The 22,761-nt window shown below is 39.8% G+C and overlaps 1 protein-coding gene across 1 annotated transcript in view; it reads left to right on the forward strand.

The window, feature by feature from the left end:
• The window catches only part of ptprdb (protein tyrosine phosphatase receptor type Db), a 176,254-nt gene that overhangs the window by 148,879 nt on the left and 4,614 nt on the right, over positions 1-22,761 (forward strand). Inside the window, exons 34-42 of the mRNA XM_059338579.1 lie at positions 1,610-1,733; positions 4,508-4,683; positions 8,736-8,855; positions 10,436-10,590; positions 12,244-12,529; positions 18,560-18,738; positions 20,370-20,496; positions 21,304-21,429; positions 21,512-21,666. Of these exons, the coding sequence (XP_059194562.1) occupies positions 1,610-1,733; positions 4,508-4,683; positions 8,736-8,855; positions 10,436-10,590; positions 12,244-12,529; positions 18,560-18,738; positions 20,370-20,496; positions 21,304-21,429; positions 21,512-21,666 (1,448 nt within the window). The remainder of the gene's footprint in view (positions 1-1,609; positions 1,734-4,507; positions 4,684-8,735; positions 8,856-10,435; positions 10,591-12,243; positions 12,530-18,559; positions 18,739-20,369; positions 20,497-21,303; positions 21,430-21,511; positions 21,667-22,761) is intronic.

Genomic DNA, 22,761 nt, shown 5'->3' on the forward strand with positions numbered 1-22,761 from the left:
GGAGGAGGGATTGAGGGAGCGAGAGATAGAGAGAGAGAGAGAGAGAGAGAGAGAGGCCAGAAATGATTGCGGTGTAATAATCAGACACACATGATGTAGGGCAGCATGCGGAAAGCAGTCTCAAACACACACATACATGCATGCACTCAACCAGTACCACTCCTGTCCATTTTTCCCCCAACCAAACCATAATTATGTGTCGTAAAATATTCACAATTGCTAAATTGGCCTGGCTCTCTCTTCTTCGTCCCTCTCCATTGACAGCCCCATAATGACCTCATGTCTGCCTCTCCCAGCTAACAGCGATGGTTACACTGTAATTACCCTCCAGGAACTTAATGTGTTGGTCTAACACAACCATCTTTTCTCTCCCAGAGGAATTTATTGTGCTTTTATCATCTTTCTCTGGTAGCTAGTTTCTTTTCTTTTTTCTTTTTTTTTGTGTGAAGAGCGGAAAAGTCCCTACATCGCTGGTGTTTCTTGAAACACGTATCATATTTGCCGAAATTTCGGTCCAAGTTCAATAGCTAATTTTCAATTTGTACGTGGTTTATAGTGGGGAGGTTTTGCTGTAGCAACACTGGACAAGTCTTGTAAGCTCAAGCTGGCTTTTCGAGATGCTATTTTGAGGCAAATAATAACATCCTTGCCAACACTCAGTTTTGAGTGGTAATGCTTATGGCATATGCATTATACTGTTAGAGGGCAAGAAGGACACTGGGAGAACCTCAGTTAAGACCAAATGCCCTAACTCGCAATTCAATCTGAGCGTCACAACCAAAATATTCTATCCCAATATATCATATCTCCATAACAATATATATCACAATATAGCATGTTTGGGTGGTAAATCTATCAATAAATAACCACATGTTAAATCTTATTTTTGTTTACACCATACTCCATGTCAGTAAAACAGCTTCTTTCAGGTTTTGCTCCAACTTCACTCCAATGTGAAAGATAAGAACGTAACACAACTTACAAATCAGTGGTTTGTCCTTGTGGAAGTTCCAGAGGGTCCCCAGAAAAATGAGGAGTAGTTCATTTTCACAATTTAATTTACAATAGAAGTGAACTGAATGTGACTCATAAGAGTGACTACTCTGATCATAAGCTTCACTTCCTCCACAGTTTTCTCCCTAACTGTAGAATTCTAGTCTTTATCACATCTTACAACCAAAATCTTACAGTGACAGCAACAAAGTTTGGCCCTTGGTTTATTGATACTGCAATAGTAACGATGTACAAAAATATTTACATAGAAATGTTTATTGTTGTGACCATAGATCTCGTCATATCACTTGGCCCTGCTTGCAAAAAATATTGAAAAATAATTCATCTTTCCACCCTGTGATTCAAATTCACTGCAGAATGGAATGGCTTCCTCTTTGGCCCATGCTATACCCTTCCATCACCAAAAAATCTGGGCAGTAGTTTTTCCATGATCCTGTTTGAAAAGCAGACAAACAAAGACATCAAACTGAAAAACTGAACCTCCTTGGCAGAAGTAAAAAAGATCAAACATAGCGGAGTTTGGAAGTGGTTCTTTCGGTTATTTTCTCTGGATGTTTGCTCTTTGTTCATTGAACTTGTCTCTTGTATCTTGCAGTCCATCGACCCCGGTCAGCAGTTCACATGGGAGAACTCCAACTTGGAGGTCAACAAACCAAAGAACCGCTATGCTAACGTCATTGCCTATGATCACTCCAGGGTCATACTCTCCAGCATTGAGGGTAAGACACGCTGCCAATGCGTTTGTGTGTGTGTGTGTGTCTCTAAGCACTCTTGTACTACTATTTTTTGAGGACTCACTTGGCAGGCAGGATATATTAAGGAAGTGACGGCATTTCTGTTACTTCTTTAAAAGGTTGGGAACAGAGGAGTGCTTGACAACTAGATTCATCATTTGTTCTTTATCACAAGAATAGAAATACATGTGTTTGACATGGGTGGATTATGAGTCAATGGGCCCCTGGGCACAGACATGCTGTTGATGTTTACCCTGTTTGTTGTTGTTTTTGTCTCTTTGCTGTCATGTTGTGTCGGTTTGTAATAGTTTTGGTCTTTTTGTTGTTAATTTTTGTCTGGGGTTGTTTTGCCACTTTTTTGTAGTCATTTTGTAATTGATTTGTGTGTTTGTCTGTAGTTGTTTTGTCCACTTTTTTCTACAATTCTACACTGTCATTTAGCAGACGTTTTTATCCAAAGCGACATACATTTGAGAGTTCACAAAACACAAGCAATGATGAAGTCAAGAAAAAAACATGAGTAAGTGCCATGGATTAAGTTGAGTCCTTTGGACGCAGGTGCTTTTAGGACCTAAGTGCTTTTTGCAGGTGAAGGCCGGGTGGCTGACATTTTGGGCCCCTGAGCCTGTGCCCGGTAGACCTGTTCAGTAATCCATCCATGGTGTTTGAGTGAATCTGTATAAATTGGTGGGTGTGAGAGCTGCTATCCATGACGGATGGGATATTAATAGTCCAAAGATGCATTTCACTGCCAATTCTCACACAACACACACAGAAGGCTGTGCCTGCATCTGCCATAAAAATGACCATTTCAGGAATTACACAAACTGTGCAGTTTCTACACACTGTCTCACCACATCACACAACTGAAATGGTCTCCCATTTAACCATTTTAATGCTTATGGAGATACATTAGGCTCACACTTTGTTAATAGCATATTTACATATATATTTTCATGCTGTGCCCATTTTACTAGATTTTGTCTTTTTAAAACCGTCTAAAATCAGAAGAAAAAATAGTCTCAGTCCTGTTCTCAGTGTGCGTTTTGAAGCACACTCACCCACCTCAGCTGGGAAAGACCTGAGGCAGAGAAACTGGCAGCTCCACTGTGGAGAGAGGGAGGCAGTGGGAGGCCAAGCCCAAACAGATGAGCCTTATCTGGGCAGAGCATGTGTGAGCAGCCCTTCCACCCCCGCCTGTCCTGGAGCCCTGGCTGTCTGTCTTTCTTTCAGCTTAGAAAACACATATACTCTTGAGCATGTCCAAACACACAAGAGCGCGCACACACACACACACACACTCTCTCTCTCTCGCCCTCTCTCTCTACTAGATATTTAAAACACATGCCCAGGATGTGCACAAGCACAGATATGCACTTTTGCTCCCAGTCTCCTCCACACATGCTGCATGAACACACACTCTCTGCCAAGCCAGTGTAGCCACCAAGTGACTGGAACTGCGTGTGTGCATGTGTGTGTGTATGTGTGTGCGTGTGTGTGTGTGTGTGTGTGTGTGAGTGTGTGTGTGTGTGTGTGTGTGTGTGTTTTATCTGCACAGTGCTTCTGCTGTAGTCCCTTGCAATAAAGTTGCAGCACATCAAAGCATTTAGCCAAGCTGTCTTTTAAAGACTGAGGTTGATAAACATATGTTAGGAGCTCTCCTTACCGTCTGTCCCCATCCCATTTAAAATAAGTTGTGTAAACACCCCTCCGTCTTTTAAATGTGTGCACGCCTGTGGTGTGTCTGTGTGTGTGATGGAGGCTCGGGGTTTACAACTGTATGAGTCGTGTTCATAGAATAAGCTGCTGCTAGAAGAGAATGAGCTGCAGGAGTTTCTTCCTGTCGGCATTCTACTGTTTGCTCTTTGACTTCTATCTTTTCAAATTTAAACTGCTATCAGACGACTCAAAAGGAGTTTTGTGTCCCACTTCGGCAGAATCGGGTCACGGCTGAATGCACGCGTACATGTCTGTGTGTATGTCTCTGTGTGTACTTTGGTGTTTTGGTGTATGTGTGCATGTTTGAGCTGTGACTCAGTGATTTTTGGGATTATGGTATTAGGCCCCAGATGAGCAGGACTGATCCTAAATCAAACACACACAGATGGTCTCTCACATCACACACACACACACACACACACACACACACACACACCACACACACACACACACACACACACACACACACACAATCCCTTCCAGGACAAGCAGTGTCAGCCGAGTCTTACACAGAGACGGCCTTACAGTCATATTGCCATTCAAAGCGACACATCCAGAGTATACTCAGATTAGGCCCATGATCGTCTTAGCATGTATTATAAAACAAGACGGCTGAACAATCCAACACCAAAGGACGCTTGGCCATGTGAAAACATTAATCTCCCTGCCATGACCTCAGATGAGCTCCACCCTTTATTACTGGGACATAAACCTGCTTCATGACAGTATACTTTAAATAATCTATATAGATTAGATTATTTCCCTGTGAATCACAATAATAATCAGGTTCATCTGCGAAGAAAATGTTTCCATGTGATCAGTGCCGAAATATCCAACCCTGATGTGATTTATCATACATGTGATGCAGTAGAGACACATATTTCAGCATCAGTGGCATCTATTTCACCCACCTGTTCCCCTCTGTTTATTCTCTCCCACTTCAATCCATCACAATTCATTCTCTGCCTCACCTTGCACACATCTCTTTCCATCTTTCTTATACCATCCTCCCTAACTTCCACTTTTTCCTCATTATGCAGGTGTCCCAGGCAGTGACTACATCAACTCTAACTATATTGATGGCTACCGCCGTCAGAATGCCTATATCGCCACTCAGGGATCCCTTCCTGAGACCTTCGGGGATTTCTGGAGGATGGTCTGGGAGCAGCACACAGCCAACATTATCATGATGACCAAGCTGGAGGAGAAGTCACGGGTAAGAAAAAGGGGGATGGACTGACATGGGAGTTCGGGAGCAGCAAGAGCAGAGTAGCAGAGTAGCACAAGGCTAAATGAACACAAGGCTGATGCTTGAGAGAAGAGAAGGGGAGAGGAGGGAATAAAATAGAATCAGGCAAAAAAGGGAATAGGATAGGTCACATTGGGAGAGGGGCTAATATTAGGATGTCATGATGAAATATTTAGAAGCATTTTTGGGGAAACGCTTAGACAGGATTGTAGGCTGCACAGAACACAAGACATAAATGGTGTAGGTTATCATATGGGAGGAAACAATTTATTGCCATAAGTGAAGGATAGAGTAAAGTATATAGTACATGTAGTAGGGTACGGTCAATTAATGTAAAAAAAAAAAAAAAAAAAAGGGAGGGTATGCCGACCTGTTCTCATTCCCAACTGGTCTCATACGGATGCTTGGACCCCTTGACTTTACCTTTGCAACATACTGGGTAGCCCTGCGTGTAAAACTAGCATGCTGCATTACAGTCACAGTTTGAAATACAGAAAACATGTTAACATTGAGAATTTGACCAAAAAAACATTACCTTTGGTATGTCTCTGGAACACGTCCAGTAGAAAAACGTCAGGATCATCAGTGTGGAAATAGAGATAAATTAAGTTTAAGAGACAATTTCTCACATTGGCAATGCAACGGCGTGTCTTTTATTCATTCACTCCCAATAACCAAACTCAACATGTGATATAAACAATCAAGGTGCGCAACCTTAAAGAGATAGGATCCCTATTACACGGAACAAGACACAAAGCATATATCGCTGAGTAGGGGAATACATGTCAATAATACAGCATGATGAATTATGTCCACAACATAGTTATGTTCAGGAAAAGATCATGGTTTTTTATGTTACTTAAGTTGTCAATTTAAATACGTCAACACTGACTTTTGGTGTCACAAATAGATCTCCTGGGTGAAAGTCGTGCGCTAGTTTGAGCCGTCAAACCAACACGTCCTCCTCCACGCTCCACACGGTCTTTCTTACTCTTTTTAGTAAATCGTCTAATACTGCCACTGATGGGTTTACATTGGAGTTAATTGAAAGCGCTGTGCATCTCAAACAGACACTAAAGGGTGGCTTGTTCGATTTGACAATGAGGGAATGAGACCAGTCTTGGTATGCAGGACAAACATTGTAAGCTAAGCAGTAGTTGAAGAGAGCGACATGACCATTTATGGTGTCCGTTTGACCCTCAATATTTGCAAGGTGCAATGTTAAACATTCTGTAAAGACAACATGGATTAGATTTTATTGTCAAGAATAAATATTTTACAATAAATGCCAAAAACTAAGAAGTAGTACAAGCTTCAAATCCTGACAGATGGTTTTGTTTTGTTTTTTTAAACAAGTGTGGTAGACCTTCATTTCCTTGGTCTATGTAAGTGTACACGAGAAAGTAGGCTACATGCTGCAGATGAAGTGCATTATTTATTTGCTATCCCTGCAGCATTCTGCATTTCAGATGATTGGGGAAATGTCAGAAGGACAGTGGTTACATGTAGCGCAAAATGCAACTGGACAACCCAGTAGGACTTGGTTTAGTAGAATATAACTGGATTGAATATAATACTGGAAGGTTTGTAAGATAATGGGATATAAATGGCCAGGATTGGATGTGAAAGAGGTATGTCAGGTTGAATGTGATTAAGTAGAATATAGGTAAGTTTTTGAAGGTTATATTACAGTAAAGTGAGAAGAATAAAGTACAGTCAGGTTAGAGTTGAATAAGATTGGATATGGTTGGTTTGACAGCAGTGAGGAGGTACAATGCAGGGCAGGCATGATGTTCAATTCTCAGGGTTTTAAAGTCCAGTTGGAATCAGCAGAACAGGACGGGCAAGGAGAGAATGGACCCGGATATGCCATGTATTTATGAAAATAGGTTATAGAATAAACCAAAATACTTCATCATTACTATGGTGACCAAGTTAAATAGAATAAAGCAGAATTGTGAGCAAGACCTTGGGGAATTACAAAAACAGCTAAATGGGGGGTAGTTAATGAATTAGAAAATCATTTAGCTTCAAGGCATTTTGCCGTTGTTAACAGAATAAGCACTTGAGTAAAAATTCAATGTAATGAGAATGTCATGTTACAATAAAATGAACACGAATGGCTTGAGGTATGAATCATGATAAAGTGCTAACCAATTATGTCCAGAGCCCTGTTCAGAAAATGATCCTTTCCTCTCATCTGTGCTTCTTTCCCTATTAACCTGTGTCTTGTGTTAAAACTCTGTTTCCTTTTCAACTTTTTCCAACTGTCTCTGTTGTGTCTGTTTGACCCTCAGATGCCCTCTTATTTCTTCTCTAAGGCAAGACCTCTCTTTCTCTCCTTTGCTAACCCCTTTTTATAATGCAACTTCACCTCACATGGTTTTCTCCTTACCTTTTTTCTCTATTCAATGCCCCTATTTTTCTGCTGCCTCCCCCTCCCCTCCTCTTTTTTCCGTGCAATAGCATTGAGTGCAGGATTGTTTTCTACTCACCACAAGGCACTCATAGTTAACTTGGTCTGAAATGGGTTTTATTGTAACCACTGCAGGTCAGAAACAGTGCACATTAGTGTCTACAGTTTGCATGATCACGCCCACAACTGTTTTTCTATTTTCCTGTCTATTGGCTATGCAAGATAGGATGTAGCCTTTAAAGAAATCCTGTAGTTCTGCTGCAGAGTCGATACAGAATGAAGGACTGCAGAGAACCTAATTATAAGCTGAAGGCTCTAACTGTCTCGTAAACATGATGTATCTTTAGTTTGTGAATAAATACGTATCTTTATATTTTCTAAATTCAATAAAGTAGTGACAACATTATGTTACAGTGGAAACAGTTTATTTGAACACACTTAGCTGTTTATTATCAGCCCACTACCTCCATATCTACTATTAGAGGGAGTAGTGGGCTGCTTGTTGGAGAAAAATGATTTAATCTCATTTAACACCTCTCAACATTATGCCATTATGTGTTTACAACACAGATGATCACAGATGGTCCCACTGTGGGAATATTGCCAGACTTCTTCCTTTTAGCACTAATCAAACCACACAAGAGCAGGGCACAGCTAAGCTGTTAGCCAATATATCAATAGATAATATAGTCTTCAAACCAGGTATTTACCCAGCATCCTTTTAAGTCTTTGGCAGGGGTCTGGCCCCCCTACATAGACGACCATTCCTGTCCCCACAGTGTCTCAAGGTCTGGTGGGAAAACAACAGTTGAAAAGCTGTAATTACAGCCTGAACGTCCTGGGCCAAAACGCATAATCCCCAGTCTGGAGCAGTGGAATGCAGAGCGAGCTGAGCTGAGCTCCCTGCTGTCTTTGATGTGAGGACTGGAGGGATCAGCACATAGCGTTTGGTTTGGCCTGATTCTGCCAAGGCCCTCCTCCTCCCCCTTTTTCCCCCTCCTCTGGGATTTTTTCCTCTCTCCTCTGTGGTCTTCCAGGCCGAGTGGAAGAACTACAAATATGACCGCTTTATACAGGGGAATTCTAGGTGTTTTTGGTGGTCAGGGATGCTGGGATTTGGTGTGTGGGGTGTAGTTTTGTAGAGATTTGTGAGGTTGGAATGTAGGGCAATGTACAGCATCAAATATGTGAAGGCTGAACTTTAGGTATAACTTGGCTTTTCCAGCTCTGTGGTGGAGCTTTGTGAGAGCCCACCAACCTATGGCAATTTCATGCCACACAGTTTTCTTACATTTAAAACGCAACTTAAGTGTGATCACACCCCATAAGCAGGACTCTCTCTCTCTTTCTCTCTCTCTGTCACTCTTCACTTACTAAAACCACTTTCACACGCTGGGTTGTTGTCACTATATGCACATTTTTTCCAAACATAACTGTCTGAATTTTGCAAAAACTCTCACTGATCTGCTTCAACACCCTTCTTCTGCCTCTGTACACGAGCGCACCCACCCAAGTCTCTTTCTCTCTTCTTTCTCAAAAATGTGTGCAGAGATATACAAACTGCTCTGCATCTCTCACAGCCTCTGCCCTCTTCCCCTTGTAGGTGAAGTGTGATCAGTACTGGCCAACCCGGGGCACAGAGACCTACGGCCTCATCCAGGTCACTCTGCTGGACACAGTGGAGCTGGCCACCTACTCTGTCAGGACCTTCGCTCTTTACAAGGTAACATGACATGTGCAGTGATGTGTAATGGGGTTGTGTGTGTATTGATCTGTTGAAATATTTATGCATACTAGTTTGTGTGTTTGTGCTGGATACCGTAGCCATGTCACAGTTTGTACATGAGTATGCACTTACACAATGAACAACCACATAAGATCAGAAGATTTTTTTGTACATTTCAGTGCAGTGCCATTCAATACTAGAAGCTGGATGCTATGCAATGCAGTACTAGACTATATGCTTCATTAGCTGTTTGTGACGGGGCTATTTCCTGGAATAAATGTGTAAATTCAGAAGAATGCAACGCTGATGCTTGAAATGTTTGAGCTTGCTACAATGTAACATCTCTGGTCTTTCTTCATCTGTCCTTAAATGAACTGTAGCAAGAGATGAGGATAGTGAGTTGTACCCAGCATGACATTTTTTCATGTAACAGTTAAAAAGTTTCCCAAATAATACACCAAATACACACAACACACTACTAATACATATATCTCCTTGATCTCATTAGCTCATACTCAACACTGTCAAAGGACAGACATAGACAGACAGAAAAAGACTCCTTCCATTTTACTTCCATGACCCTTCAAATGAGATTTAAATGGATTCATCATTCATAATAGTGACCTATTTTTTCTTAGAGTTATTAGTTGAATTGAAAAGGCACATTTTGATTGATTATTGTCTCACCTAAAATGGACCACCTGTCAGGTTCAATAAACCCACAGTGTATTGAGAGAGTGAACAGGCTTATCAAAGGATAAGTCTGGTGGTTTTCTATATTTTTCTTGTGGTAAACGAATCACAGAAAAACACCAAAACCAACAATGAATTGATCCTACTAACAAGTATTGGCCGTGTTGCCAAAGCCTGATCTACTGCAGTTTATTCTTCGGTGCCACAGACCGCCATTGTTGACCAAAAACTATTAAAAGCACATCAGTGAGCCACTCTGTTGTTCTCTGTGATGTTATTATTACCAGGAACATGGGCGCTGTTCAGTCAGTCCCACATACACCAATCTGGCAGCTTTAAATACTCACTGGGCCACCAAAAGTGCAAGAATCCATGCCTGGAAGACAGTCAAAAAAATATATCTAATCCTGTTTAAGTATTGTTTCCGAGCTGTTTGAGGGAATTAATGTGGAAAAATCTTTAAACCTGTTTTTGAAGATTTGCATCTTTAGTGGGAACAAATTGGCCTGAAGCTGGGTGTCACAGACAGGCCAGGGAAGTCGGAAATAGGGCATTTCCAGGATTTTTGAAATGAGGTGGCACAGGGGCGACCAAGAACTAGTCACAGGGTATAGGAACTTCAACCATTGGAAATTGGCATAGAAAACATTGGACAAAATGTCAATACAGGTGGTATTACATGAAAAGTGGGACTGCAGAAAGGCCTGGAATCACCCCTGGTACTCCTGCCCAATCATATATCAGCACGCCCCAACCACCTCACCCTTTCCAGACATGCACTTTGTGGGTTTTGGGCTTTTTGGTTTGACACTATATGTTTGCTAACAAAAGCAAAAAGGAAGAGTAAAAGCAGCTTTAACTCTAATGTCCGTCTTCTTCTCCAGAGCGGCTCCAATGAGAAGCGTGAAGTTCGTCACTTTCAGTTCACTGCTTGGCCGGACCATGGGGTGCCTGAACACCCCACCCCTTTCCTGGCCTTCCTACGCAGGGTCAAGGCCTGCAACCCTCCTGATGCGGGTCCCATGGTCGTCCATTGCAGGTGTGTGTGTGTGTGTGTGTGTGTGTGTGTGTGTGTGTGTGTGTGTCTGTCAGTGATTATCCATGTTTTCTATTGGTTTAGTTTAGAAAATTATCGTAATAATAATAATTCCTAAAATCACCAAGGGAAGCAATCCAGTGGTCCCTGACCAAAAAGATTGTGTGATTGCATGAAACACTTATGTGTTATTTTGGGTTTTACTTGGCAACATCATTTTTATAATGCTGGGACACTGTGAAAATCAACAAGAGTCCAAGAGCACTTGTAGAAAATCATTCAAAGGTCTTGAACTCAAATGAGATTGACCTGCCATTATGCAAACCCCAAACCACCTTCACTGGCTGAGACACCCACATTCCTCCATAAACAACAGCTATCATCTCTAAGGTTTTACAACAATGGCAGCCACCACGCTGACCTTCTTTCCCATAAGTAGCTTTCAGTGTTCAGTGTTTACTGTTTAAGCTGGTGGTAGATCTGGGTTCATAAGTTTATATTCAAACGAGCTGCTGTCTGTCTGAGCAGCAGGAGGCTCATGTGTTGGTTGGAGGAAGATTCTGGAAACTTGTCATTGTAGTCTTGGCACAGTGATGAGCTCCAGAGCTGGAATGAAGTTGATGTTTGCTCCTACCGGGGAGTGAAGGAGAGAAGATAGAGGGTAGCAGAGGGAATACGGAGCTCTCGGGAGGAAGAATTAGCGAGGTATAAAGATGGTGGAAGGAAGGGAAGAAAAGGGGATTGAGAAATGATTGAGAGGGAGAGTTAGCGAGGGACTGGGAGTTAGAGGAGGAGATATGTGCAGAATGAGAGAGAAGGTGAGGTCAAATCCAGGACGCGGTGAATGGAAATGATGAATTAAAGAAAAGGAAAGGTGGGGAGAAAATGGACTCTAAAAAAAAACGTGAGAGTGAAAAAGTGGTGGGGCTGGTGTGAGAGTGTTGGAAGGGTACTTGGAGAGAAGATAAAGCGGCAGGGAGACGAGGGTGGGAGGAGGGGGGTGAAAAGGTTGGCAGCAGAGGAGCTCTTCCTAATCTTCCGTAGCAGTCAGATGGAGTATCTAACAGGATTATCAGTCAAATTTAATTATCCCGGCAAGACTCCATCATAATGTGCCTTAACATATCAACCAGCCTCTGTATCAAACAATGGACCGAATCTCATTCCACCTGAACAACACACGCATTTGCTCGCACGCACACACACCTGCACATACACACTGGTATTAATTTAACCATATAAAAGGTTTTTATACACTTGCGGAAACTTGCTTGGTCAGGGTGTTTCACCATTTAGGTACCAGCGCAGCAAAAATGTGAAGTGTTTGGGTGGGCAGCTAAATGTATTATATTTCTGGATTGTATGTCGATAGGAGAGGATATCTTCCTAATGCCAGTCAGACGGTGATGCTGACTCATCGCTGATGTCAATTTTTACGTCCTTTGTTGGAAATATTGCTGGCTGGCATCTTTGTGATACTTAGTTTATTTAGGCACAGTATGTCAGAGCTTCTGCAATATGCAACAGGGCCAGATTTGTACAAGGTTTGAAGACACAGCACACACTCGGAAAAATTGTTTGCTCAACAATTCATACCCCTGTAGAGTATGTGAGAATATCACATCAACATCTGTTCTCCCTTTTTTTCCACCCTAGTGCTGGAGTGGGCCGCACAGGCTGCTTCATTGTGATCGACGCCATGGCGGAGCGAATCAAGCACGAGAAGACCATCGACATCTACGGCCATGTGACGCTGATGCGCTCCCAGAGGAACTACATGGTCCAGACAGAGGATCAGTACATCTTCATTCATGATGCACTGCTGGAGGCTGTGACCTGCGGGAACACAGAAGTCCCCGCGAGGAACCTGTACTCCTACATCCAGAGGCTGACGCAGATTGAACCAGGAGAGAATGTGACCGGTATGGAGCTGGAGTTCAAGGTGAGGACTAATCACCAAGTCCTTGAGGGTTGTAAAACTAGCTCTGACTGATTTATGATGGTTCATAAAACAAATGAATGATGGTAATGTGACACTTCACTGGTCTCTGAAAGGGACAGTTACCTTTATCTTCCCCATCACTATACAGAAGGCCAGACATCAGGCACCGCTTTACTACATCTATGAATTTTATTCTGTAGATATTCAGTGACATCGCCCATTGATTTGTGGACTAATTTTGAAGCCTCGAAATAGGTATTTTGACCGTCGCCGTCTTGGATTTTTTGGATTTTGACAAGAGGGTGGAGCCTCATATTACTAGCTGCTAGCTTGGTTTGCACGGTGCAATTACAGTCTATAGTTAACTATGTTCAAGCTAATTCTTGCTAGTGAAAAACAGGCCATTAAAACAAAATGTAATGTAACATAGAGAGGGTCTTTTAGTACAATCAATTTGTCGACAAAAGACACCTGCCTGTTACTCAAAGTGGCCACTTGATTATGCACAACTTTTACCCTTAATATCATTTTTAGTCAGTTATATGAAATTGCACACCCCATGCATGACGAAATTAGCTATAGAGTTCAAAACCGTTTTTGCCTTCAGGGTGTAAACGTGTTTTTTTCTGCTGTAAAGTTGTGCATTTTAACATAGAGCTCTATTGTGACTGACTCATTTTTGGAGCCAGCCTCAAGTGGCCATTTGAGAAACTGCAGTTTATGAAACTTACACATTGGCTTCATTTTTCAGCCCCGAAGGTTACAACTTCCTCGTCCTCGTAAGCGTGCGGCCCTTTCCCGCATGTCTTCCCCTCTGTCTCCCCCTTCACTCTGTCTCTATCAATAAAGCCCAAAAAAATCTTTTGAAAAAAAGGAATAGCTTGGAATTGCCTTGCCAAGTTGTATGAGAAAAAAAAATGCCACTATCGTGTTTTTCCGTTCAGTATGAAGCTGCTGTCAGGAGCTAGAAACCAGCTAGCTTAACTTTTTCCAAAGTTAACCCACCAGCCTACCAACAACTCTGAAAGGCTGAATGAGTAGGATATTTCTTCCAAATGTGTCCATGTATAGACACATACAAAAATAATCCCTCTCAGTCATCACTTATCACCAGAAACGTAGGCTGTGTCTGTATCTGCAGAGATCCTGTCAAATTTGAATGAATCATGAGTTTACAAACACATAAAGACAGATCCTACACATTGTGCCTTTAAGTTCACTAACTAATACTTTAAATCTGGTTTAGTTTATTTGTAAAATGTTATGTGAATAACAATTTCTTGAGTGTTTTTGTCAAATGAGGTTGCCAGAGACTGAAGGAAGTTACTCTTATCTGGAAAGGGAATATTCTTGCACATGCTTTAAGAAGAGAGCTTTAGAGACATTAGTAGGCAGATTTATTTACAGACTACCTGTTTCCCCTCTTCCAGTCTTTATGCTAAGCTATGCTAACCGGCTGCTGGCACAAGCTTCATATTGAACTCACCATAAGAAAGGGAATAAGGGTATTTCCCCAAATGTTGAACTCTATAAAGTATGTTTTTTCGTCAAACATTGCCTTCGTGACATGTTTAATGTCAAATGGCCCAAGTACAGCTCAAGAACAAAACAACACAGAGAAAGGAGGTTGCATAACGATCCCATAATTTTACTTCCCAAACTTATAAAATTAAGTTTGCATCGCGTAGTAAAACGGCCAATGAAAATAAACAGGAAAGTCAATTAAATTAAATGAAAGAAGCTTTAAAGAACAACACATATTTGCCAAACTAGCTGGAACAAATACACAGTGACATAGTTTGTAGTTCAAAGTCAGTTAAAACAGAAAACATTTCTGTGTCTCGCATGTCTGGAACGCCCCACATCAAACAATGTCAGTGATTTTCATGAAACGGTTTCACCTCAGGCTCCATTTAGTAGCTGTTCTGCAACTTAATACTGCATCACACAAGTTTTCTCATTTCCCATTTAACTGTTAAATATTGGAACTTAACATGACTCTGAGTACCTCCACCATATCAGTGGTGGAATCTAACTAAGTATACTGTACTCAAGTCAAATTTCCACATGTTACTTACTTTATTTCACTACATTTTAGAGGCAAATATTGTACTTTTTACACAGTTAGCTGCCAGCTTTAGTTACTTTTCAGATTAAGTTCCACATGAAAAAATATCATCAATTTAAAGTGATTTCTTATATTTATAAATTAAACCACATAACAGTATATTAAGTAGTTAAAATGCACCATCACCTTGATGACAGTAAAACGCTGCTTACATAAATGCATTAATAATAATAGTCTAATAATATATTTGCAATATATAAAACAATATGACTGGGTCCATTAACGAGTACTTTTACTTTTGATACTTTATTAAGTACATTTTGATGCTGATACTTTTGTACATTTATTGAAGTAAGTTTTGAATGCAGGACTTTAACTTGTAGTGGAGTAATTTTCATACTTTTACTTAAGTAAGGGATCTGAATGCTCCTTCCACCACTGCACCATATTGACTTAAAGGTTGAGATTCAGATTAAACTCTTGACCTTTAAAACAGCAAACAGGCTAAGCCTGGAGGAGATCTGTTGGAGCTGCTGGAGATGTTCAGAGGAACAGGGTTCTCTCAACTTTTTCCACAAGGACATACAGTATGTATGGACCTGGACTTCCTGACCTTGATAGTCACTGAGCATCTTTCCCAGGGCTGTTAACAGCTCCCCCGCTGAGAGATTCATATACTCAGGATGCATGGTTGGATTTGAAGGGGATTATGGGATTGCACCTTTGAATCCAAGGTAAGAGAGTGCTGCTGAGGGTTTTAGAGAGCATCATAGTTTTGGACTTTTGATGGATATACACAGAAGGACTAAATAATGTAGGCCAGGAAGTTGCAGTTTATAAAAAAAATCCTACGGAAAGGTCATATGGCCTCTTTCAGACAGAGCTGTTCAGAATTCAAAGTGAGAACTCTGGACACAGGCATCAATACAGAAACAAGAAGAGTGAGTACATAATGGAGAGTTATTGAGTGGTGTTATTTTCATTCTATTCTAGCTTTATTTAATATGCCTTGGCCAGAGGCATTATGTTTTAGGGTTGTCCATCTGTCTCTTCTTGTGAACCCAATGTCTCAGGAACAGCATGAGGGAATTTCTGCAAATTTGACACAAACATCCATTAAGGATGATTATATTCTGGTGGTAAAAAGATCACTGTGACCTCATGTCAGTTCCATCTTCGTGAATGCAATATCTTAGAAACGCCTGAAGGCAATTACTGCAAATTTGGCAAAATAAAAATCTCAACTTGGACTTTGAACTGATTTTAGTTTTTTTGGTCAAATGCTAAAGGTCACTGTGACCACACTTGAGATGTTTTCAACATCATTTTTCGATAGACAACATTCGGAGCTGGAAAAATAAAGCTAGTGTTTAAGTTTCCGAAAAACTGCTAGAATAGAATACAATAGAAAATAGTAGAATAGAATAGAATAGAATAGAATAGAATAGAATAGAATAGAATAGAATACCTTTATTGTCATTGTAAATGTACAGTGAAACTTGGTCAGTGCCAGTTATGATAAATATAAAAAGAGCTTCTAAAAAAATATAAATAAAATATCTACAGTACTGTGCAAAAGTCTTAGGCAGGTGTGAAAAAAGGCCGGTTTCAAGGCAAAGCGTGGTCACACCAAATACTGATTTAATTTAGATTTTCCTTCTGTTCACTCACTTTGCATTTTTGTTAATAAATTTTTATTTTACAGCATTTTTCACACACCTGCCTAAGTCTCTTGCACAGTACTACATTATATATATATATATATATAAATATATATATATATATATATAGACTCTCATGATAAAATTACCAACTTTTTATAAAGTCTAAAGTTTCTGGGGCATTTGTCAAGAATGAATTTGTCATTTATTTCTTCACACAAATCTAATTAGATAAAATGATGCAGTGTTGACATTTTATATCCAAAAGGTCAAAGGTCAAAAACCACCTTTCTGGCCATTATTCCATGCCATAACTCAGGAACAGAAGTGGAGATTGTGACCATATTTCACATTTTGGTACGAATGCTGAATTGGTGACAGTTATCTTGGGTTTCCACCTTGAAACTGCAGTTATTATATTGATCTTCTGTGGTGCCAGGTTGAAGATGTGTGTGAAGCATTCACATTTTAGAATGTGTAGCTTCTTTGCAGCAACATTCATATTTCAATCAGTCCTCTGTACTATAATAGTCTCAGAGCATGTTTCTCACTGGAACTTATTCACTGGAAGTATACATGTGATGACTTTCATTTTACAAAAACAAAATACACTTAATACCTTTTATTACATTCCTTCAAATTCTTCACTCCATAGGTATATGAGTGTAGACAGACATGGATGTAAACTGCAACTCGACTGGTGGATGGAGGCATACACCTGTGAGGCTGTAATTCTGGCCTTGTTTACTGCAATATTTACCTCTTGCCAGATGACTTTTCAGCAGACCTGTTTAGTTTGGCTGTGTGAAAAGAGAATTCAGCCATACAGGTATATATTGAAAGCAGGTGGCTTAAATTTTTTCCTGGAATGGCTTATGTCTGCTCAGACGCTCAGAGGGCAAAGTAAACACAAAGCCACTCTAAGCAATCTCCTTCATCCTACGCTCCGGCATTCCTGTCCTAATGGCAGCGGTCTCCTCAGAATGACAATGAACCAAGCGCTCCCTGAACTGTTTGCTCAGCCTTCTATTGATGTAAAACATATGCCAGAGGTGTCCCAGTCACCAGATTTCATCTCATTCAAACACTTACGGGACAGAAACGGCACTTTCCACCTTCATCAACAAAACATCAAAAAGGATGGAGTATCTCACAAAGAGGCAGCATCGCATCCCTCAAATAAGAAGGAAAGTTGAAGCATGTGTGTGAGAAAAAGAAAGAAATGAGGCTGTTCTGGCAGCTTCTGGTAATCCAACACCCTATTACTGTAAGGCACACTGTTTTTGTTTCCTTTCACAGAGAGTATAAAGAGGTTGCCAACAGGGCATGATTTTATCCAAGCTTAACAGATGGAGAAAATAAAGGGCATGAATCAAAGCAACAAAAAGTTTTGCGTGTGCTAGACTTTATTGATAAGACCGAGTCAGATTGAAACCAAATCACAAGACGAATTACTGTCGTTGGCACGGGAAACTTCGCTTCAGAGTAACTAAATGAACTGGTGAACTTGTGGTCGGTGTGGGATTTTCCAGCTCGGTCTGTCTGTAAGAAAATAAGGTACTGCTGTTTCTCCCACAGCGCTCCGGTAGCCGCCGATGGTCGGGGCTCAGTTCATGAGACCCCATTGTTTCCCCCAAGAGTCTGCGGTTTCCCTCCGCCTGTTATCTGTTGTTCTGTCCTACGTTCAGAGCCATGTCATCCAATGGTTGAATGTGAGAGAGAGTGTACAGTATGTGTTCGTGTCTGTCTGTCTGCACGTATCCATATGAATGTGTGTGTTCCAGGGTTTTTTTCTTGCTGGTGAAGGATCAACTGTGGTTCACATATGTGCGTAGAGACAGTGTGGGGCCTTGTGGTTCCCTGCCCCCCGACTCTTGATTTTCTTCTTCCTCCTCTCCTTCTTTTTATTACGTTGTTCCCCTTTCCCAATCCTTACCGCTGCCCTTGTCCCCCTGTGTTGCCCCTCTTTTGTTTATTCAATTGAAGTTGTCTGACTGAATATCCCCTGGCCTGCCGAGTCAAGCTGATTTTCTAATCTCAGTTGTCCAGGATGCCAGGGGAAAACCAAGGCTTGTGCTAAATACATTTGAATAAGGTCCTTGAATTTGTCTGAACTCTTCTCCCTTCCTTCAATCCATCTTTTCTTTTTTTTTTCCATTACATCCTTTCTTCATTTCCTTTGTGTTTTGTCTGCTCTCCCCCACACTACTTCCAAGGCCCATTTTTAAGTATCTGTAAGAGTTTCTTCATTCGTCAGTCAATGTCATATTATAAAATGTATTGATTTCTTTTCTGTTCCAGCGTCTGGCCAGTGCCAAGGCCCACACATCGAGGTTTGTGAGTGCCAACCTGCCATGCAACAAGTTCAAGAACCGCCTGGTGAACATCATGCCCTACGAGACCACACGTGTATGTCTGCAGCCAATCAGAGGGGTGGAGGGATCTGACTACATCAACGCCAGCTTCATTGATGGATACAGGTCAGGAAACAATTACCAGAACGGTGATTTTGCATGTTTATCTTTTCATAATGCATTAAACGGTGTAATATAAACTTTTCTGCCGTTAAATGTCTAAAAAAGACTAGACCAATGTTATATTTTTTGTTGTATGTCATTTTTTATCTCAAATGTTTACAACAATGTTTAAATACAGAGAAATACAACTCCCATGACCCCATGCTATTTCCTGGTGTTATCTTAGTTCGTCTTTTGTTGCTGTTTTGATTGAGACTTGATTTGACTGTGCATTTAAGTTTAAGGAGAGACACTACAGGCAAAAACACATTTTTGAGGTTTTTGACTATTTTCCCATATTATCTACCGTTCTTAACACATTTATTAGACCACCAGTTTGTGTTACAGCTGTCCTAAATTAACAGTATTAGTTATTACCAAAATCATTTTTTATGTTTCTGTAATGGTTAATACACCTGTATGTAGAAACTCTTTAACCAAAATGATATTTTTAATGCTCAAATATAATTATTATTGTTATCTATGAATTTTCAAATTTTACTGTTTTACAAAAGAAAACTGTAAAAAAAAGTAAAGCACATTATTATTTCTTGATTAAGATGTCAAGTTTTATTATTTACTTGCATTCCTGAACAGAAAAATTAGTTTTAGTGATTTATTTTGATTTATTTCTGACTTCTCAGAGAAGCCCGGTGAGCGGCTCAAATTTGGGTTTTAAAAGGAGAATTCAGTTTGTTAATTGGCAAATAAATAACAATAACAATTTTAGTTTAAAACAAGCTTTTGAAAGATTTCTAAAATATTTATGGTTTCTCTTTTTTATGATGGTCTGATAAATGTGTTAAGCATTGTATATTTTGTAGATTTCTCATAAATTCACTAAACGTTAACGTTCTACTGCAGCATCTAATACAACCAACATAGTCCCAGGCATCATCAGAGAGCTCCCACTCTCCTGCACAAATTATGTGTTTTAGATGTTCTGTATTGTTGTTGCTGTGATTTAGATTCAATATTTTGTCTTTGAATAGTCATTTCCATTAAGAATGTATGAAACCTTTAAAGGCCTTTTTCTCAATATGAGTTTTTTTCTTGTACTCTGAGCCATAAATCTCACCTTCAGCAACAAACTGAACAATTTTATTCCTAATTATATTCTAAAGGTTTCTACAGTAAGGTTTGTCTATATATCATTCATACCCTGATTTATATTAGATTTTAATGTAAAAAATTGATGCTTTATGGCTTTTGACAGTATTTTCTGGTCAAAATGTCCTTCTCTGAAAAAATCTTTGAAACTTTTATATCAACAAAAAAAAATTATAACTTTGAAATTTGCCTCATCCAATGTTAAGATTTGTGTCCTGGAAATATATATGCAAATCGGTGCATATTTAATGAGTTAACACCTAATTTGCAAATCTAAACATGCAATTTCAGAAAACTTATAATACAAAAAAATATAGTCTTAATGTAAGTAACAAACTGGGGAGGTTTCATGGTGATATCTATAAGTTAAGAAAATAACCCTATTCACCTGCATTGTCTCCCCTTAAGGTTTAGTTCATTTAGCTACTGTATGCAGATCTTTACAGAGATTGTGAACTCTCTAGTAATTCTATTTGTCTTTGTAGGCAGCAGAAGGCCTACATTGCAACCCAAGGCCCGCTGGCTGAGACCACAGAGGACTACTGGAGGATGCTGTGGGAACACAACTCCACCATCGTCGTCATGCTAACCAAACTGAGAGAAATGGGACGGGTACGAATACTAACACACGCTTGTGTAATAAAGTAAACTATGTAGGTTACATGTGTCAGTATGGATTGGCTTTACTTGGAATCAAACCTCTAATTCCGCGGGTGTGAGGGCTCATAAATCTTGTGATTGTAAGGATCAAAGCTCAAAGTCTGTGCCAGAAAAAATACTGAGAAATTGTGTAATCAAAGGGTACAAATCCTCAGAAGGAAAGTCTAGACAAAGAGACAGAAAAACTATTTGATATAAGCTGCAGCAAAAGTTTGAAAACATATCGACTCAAAATATTATTCAAATATCGCGATTTGTGATTCCATGATCAATTTTACCCAACAACGTACTGAAACTTACATTATCACTATTCTTAGGGATCATTATTTGAAGTTTTTAATGTAAGGAAATGAATTAACTGCCTGACCTGCAGCATGATTAGCAGCCCCTTTAAACGTGTCCTCTATTATTCTGTTCCCCCTCTCTATTAACCGAGAACTCTCATAAACTTTTGTCCTTTTGCAAGATTAAATTTGTAGCTATTTTTTGCGAATATCAAAAAAAAAAAAAAAAATGATGAGTCTTAGCTATTAAAAACAGTATATGAAGCGTTGAAAATGGGAGCAACACAGTGATGGAGTGAGAAAGAGATAATGGTGTGAGTTATATCTCATCTTCCACATGACTATCTTCAAGTGAATAATTAATTTGAGTCAGGAAGAAATTTTCATGACAAAGTAGGCAGAAATTGTTCTCCTCACGCACTGAATCCGTCAATGCAAAGCTCTGAACAGAAGCCTCTGTGCTGTCCTCCTGCAGGAGAAATGTCACCAGTACTGGCCCGCCGAGCGCTCAGCCAGGTACCAGTACTTCGTGGTGGATCCCATGGCCGAGTACAACATGCCCCAGTACATCCTCCGAGAGTTTAAAGTCACTGATGCCAGGGTGAGTCATCGCTGTGTGTACTAAGTGTGTAAAAAGAGGGTATCATTTGTAAAAAATAACAAAACGAATTCTCTTCCTCCAGGACGGCCAATCGCGGACAGTTCGTCAGTTCCAGTTCACTGATTGGCCAGAGCAAGGAGTGCCAAAGTCAGGGGAGGGATTCATTGATTTCATTGGCCAGGTGCACAAAACTAAAGAACAGTTTGGCCAGGACGGGCCAATTACTGTGCACTGCAGGTAAGACTCATTCCTCCTACTAACACTTCTGTTTTTCATTTATTGGAACATTCATTATATTTATCTAGCAATCATATACAGTCATAAAAAATGTATTGTTCATTTTAATGTCTGGTACAACTAAAGGTACATTTGTTTGGACAAATATAATGATAACAACAAAAATAGCTCATAAGAGTTCTATTTAAGAGCTGATATCTAGCCATTTTCCTGGTTTTCTTGAAAATGATTTTGGTTATTATCAAGAAAACCATGGAAAATGGCTAGATATCAAATATACCTTTAGTTGTACCAGGCATTAAAATTAACAAGAAATGGAAGAAAAAGGGTGGTATAATAATGTTCTCCATGCCTGTATATACACTGTCGCTCATAAAGTGGGAATAAAATATATTTTTTATCTCTTTCCATGAATTGATTGTGACAATGTGATTTATTCTTGACAGATAAAGTGTATATCATCTCAAAACTTTATTGTCAATCTATTCCAAACATGAACAATGACACACAATGAAAATTAAACCACAATTAACAGAGCATTGTGTCCGGAAACAAAATTATTCCAACTTTATGGGCCACCGTTTATATAAGTTTGCCTTGTATTCACCTGATGAAACACATTCACACAACAAACGTTTTATATAATTTATTTTATATTATGTTAGTATAGGGTAGATGTGAACAGGCTACTAAAATGTTTTGACACATGCAAAAAGTTTTTGTCAGGTCCTGAAAAATAAACATGGACAAAATTGCATACTAACATATCATTGATACAAAGTATGATGTAAAATGTAAATGTAGTTTGTTTCAAAAACATAGTATGTGGATTTTGTGTATGTGAGAAATGTCTTACTGGATATACACAATCGCCCCAAAATGCATTGCATCTCTTCAGACTTCAGTAATGTAGGACGGTAAAGCAGATGGTGTGAATAATTAACAGGTTGAATCATGCCAAGTGACTTTAAGGTACACTTAAGAGGAATAGGAGCTATAAAGCATGCTGTAAAAAAAACACATTTATTTAAATTTGCTTTAAAATAATGCTGGAACATATTCAATTGAGTTGAAGAGGTAATGTTGAACATTTTT

Source organism: Centropristis striata, chromosome 1 (assembly GCF_030273125.1).
Source record: "Centropristis striata isolate RG_2023a ecotype Rhode Island chromosome 1, C.striata_1.0, whole genome shotgun sequence".
NCBI classification, from domain to species: domain Eukaryota; kingdom Metazoa; phylum Chordata; class Actinopteri; order Perciformes; family Serranidae; genus Centropristis; species Centropristis striata.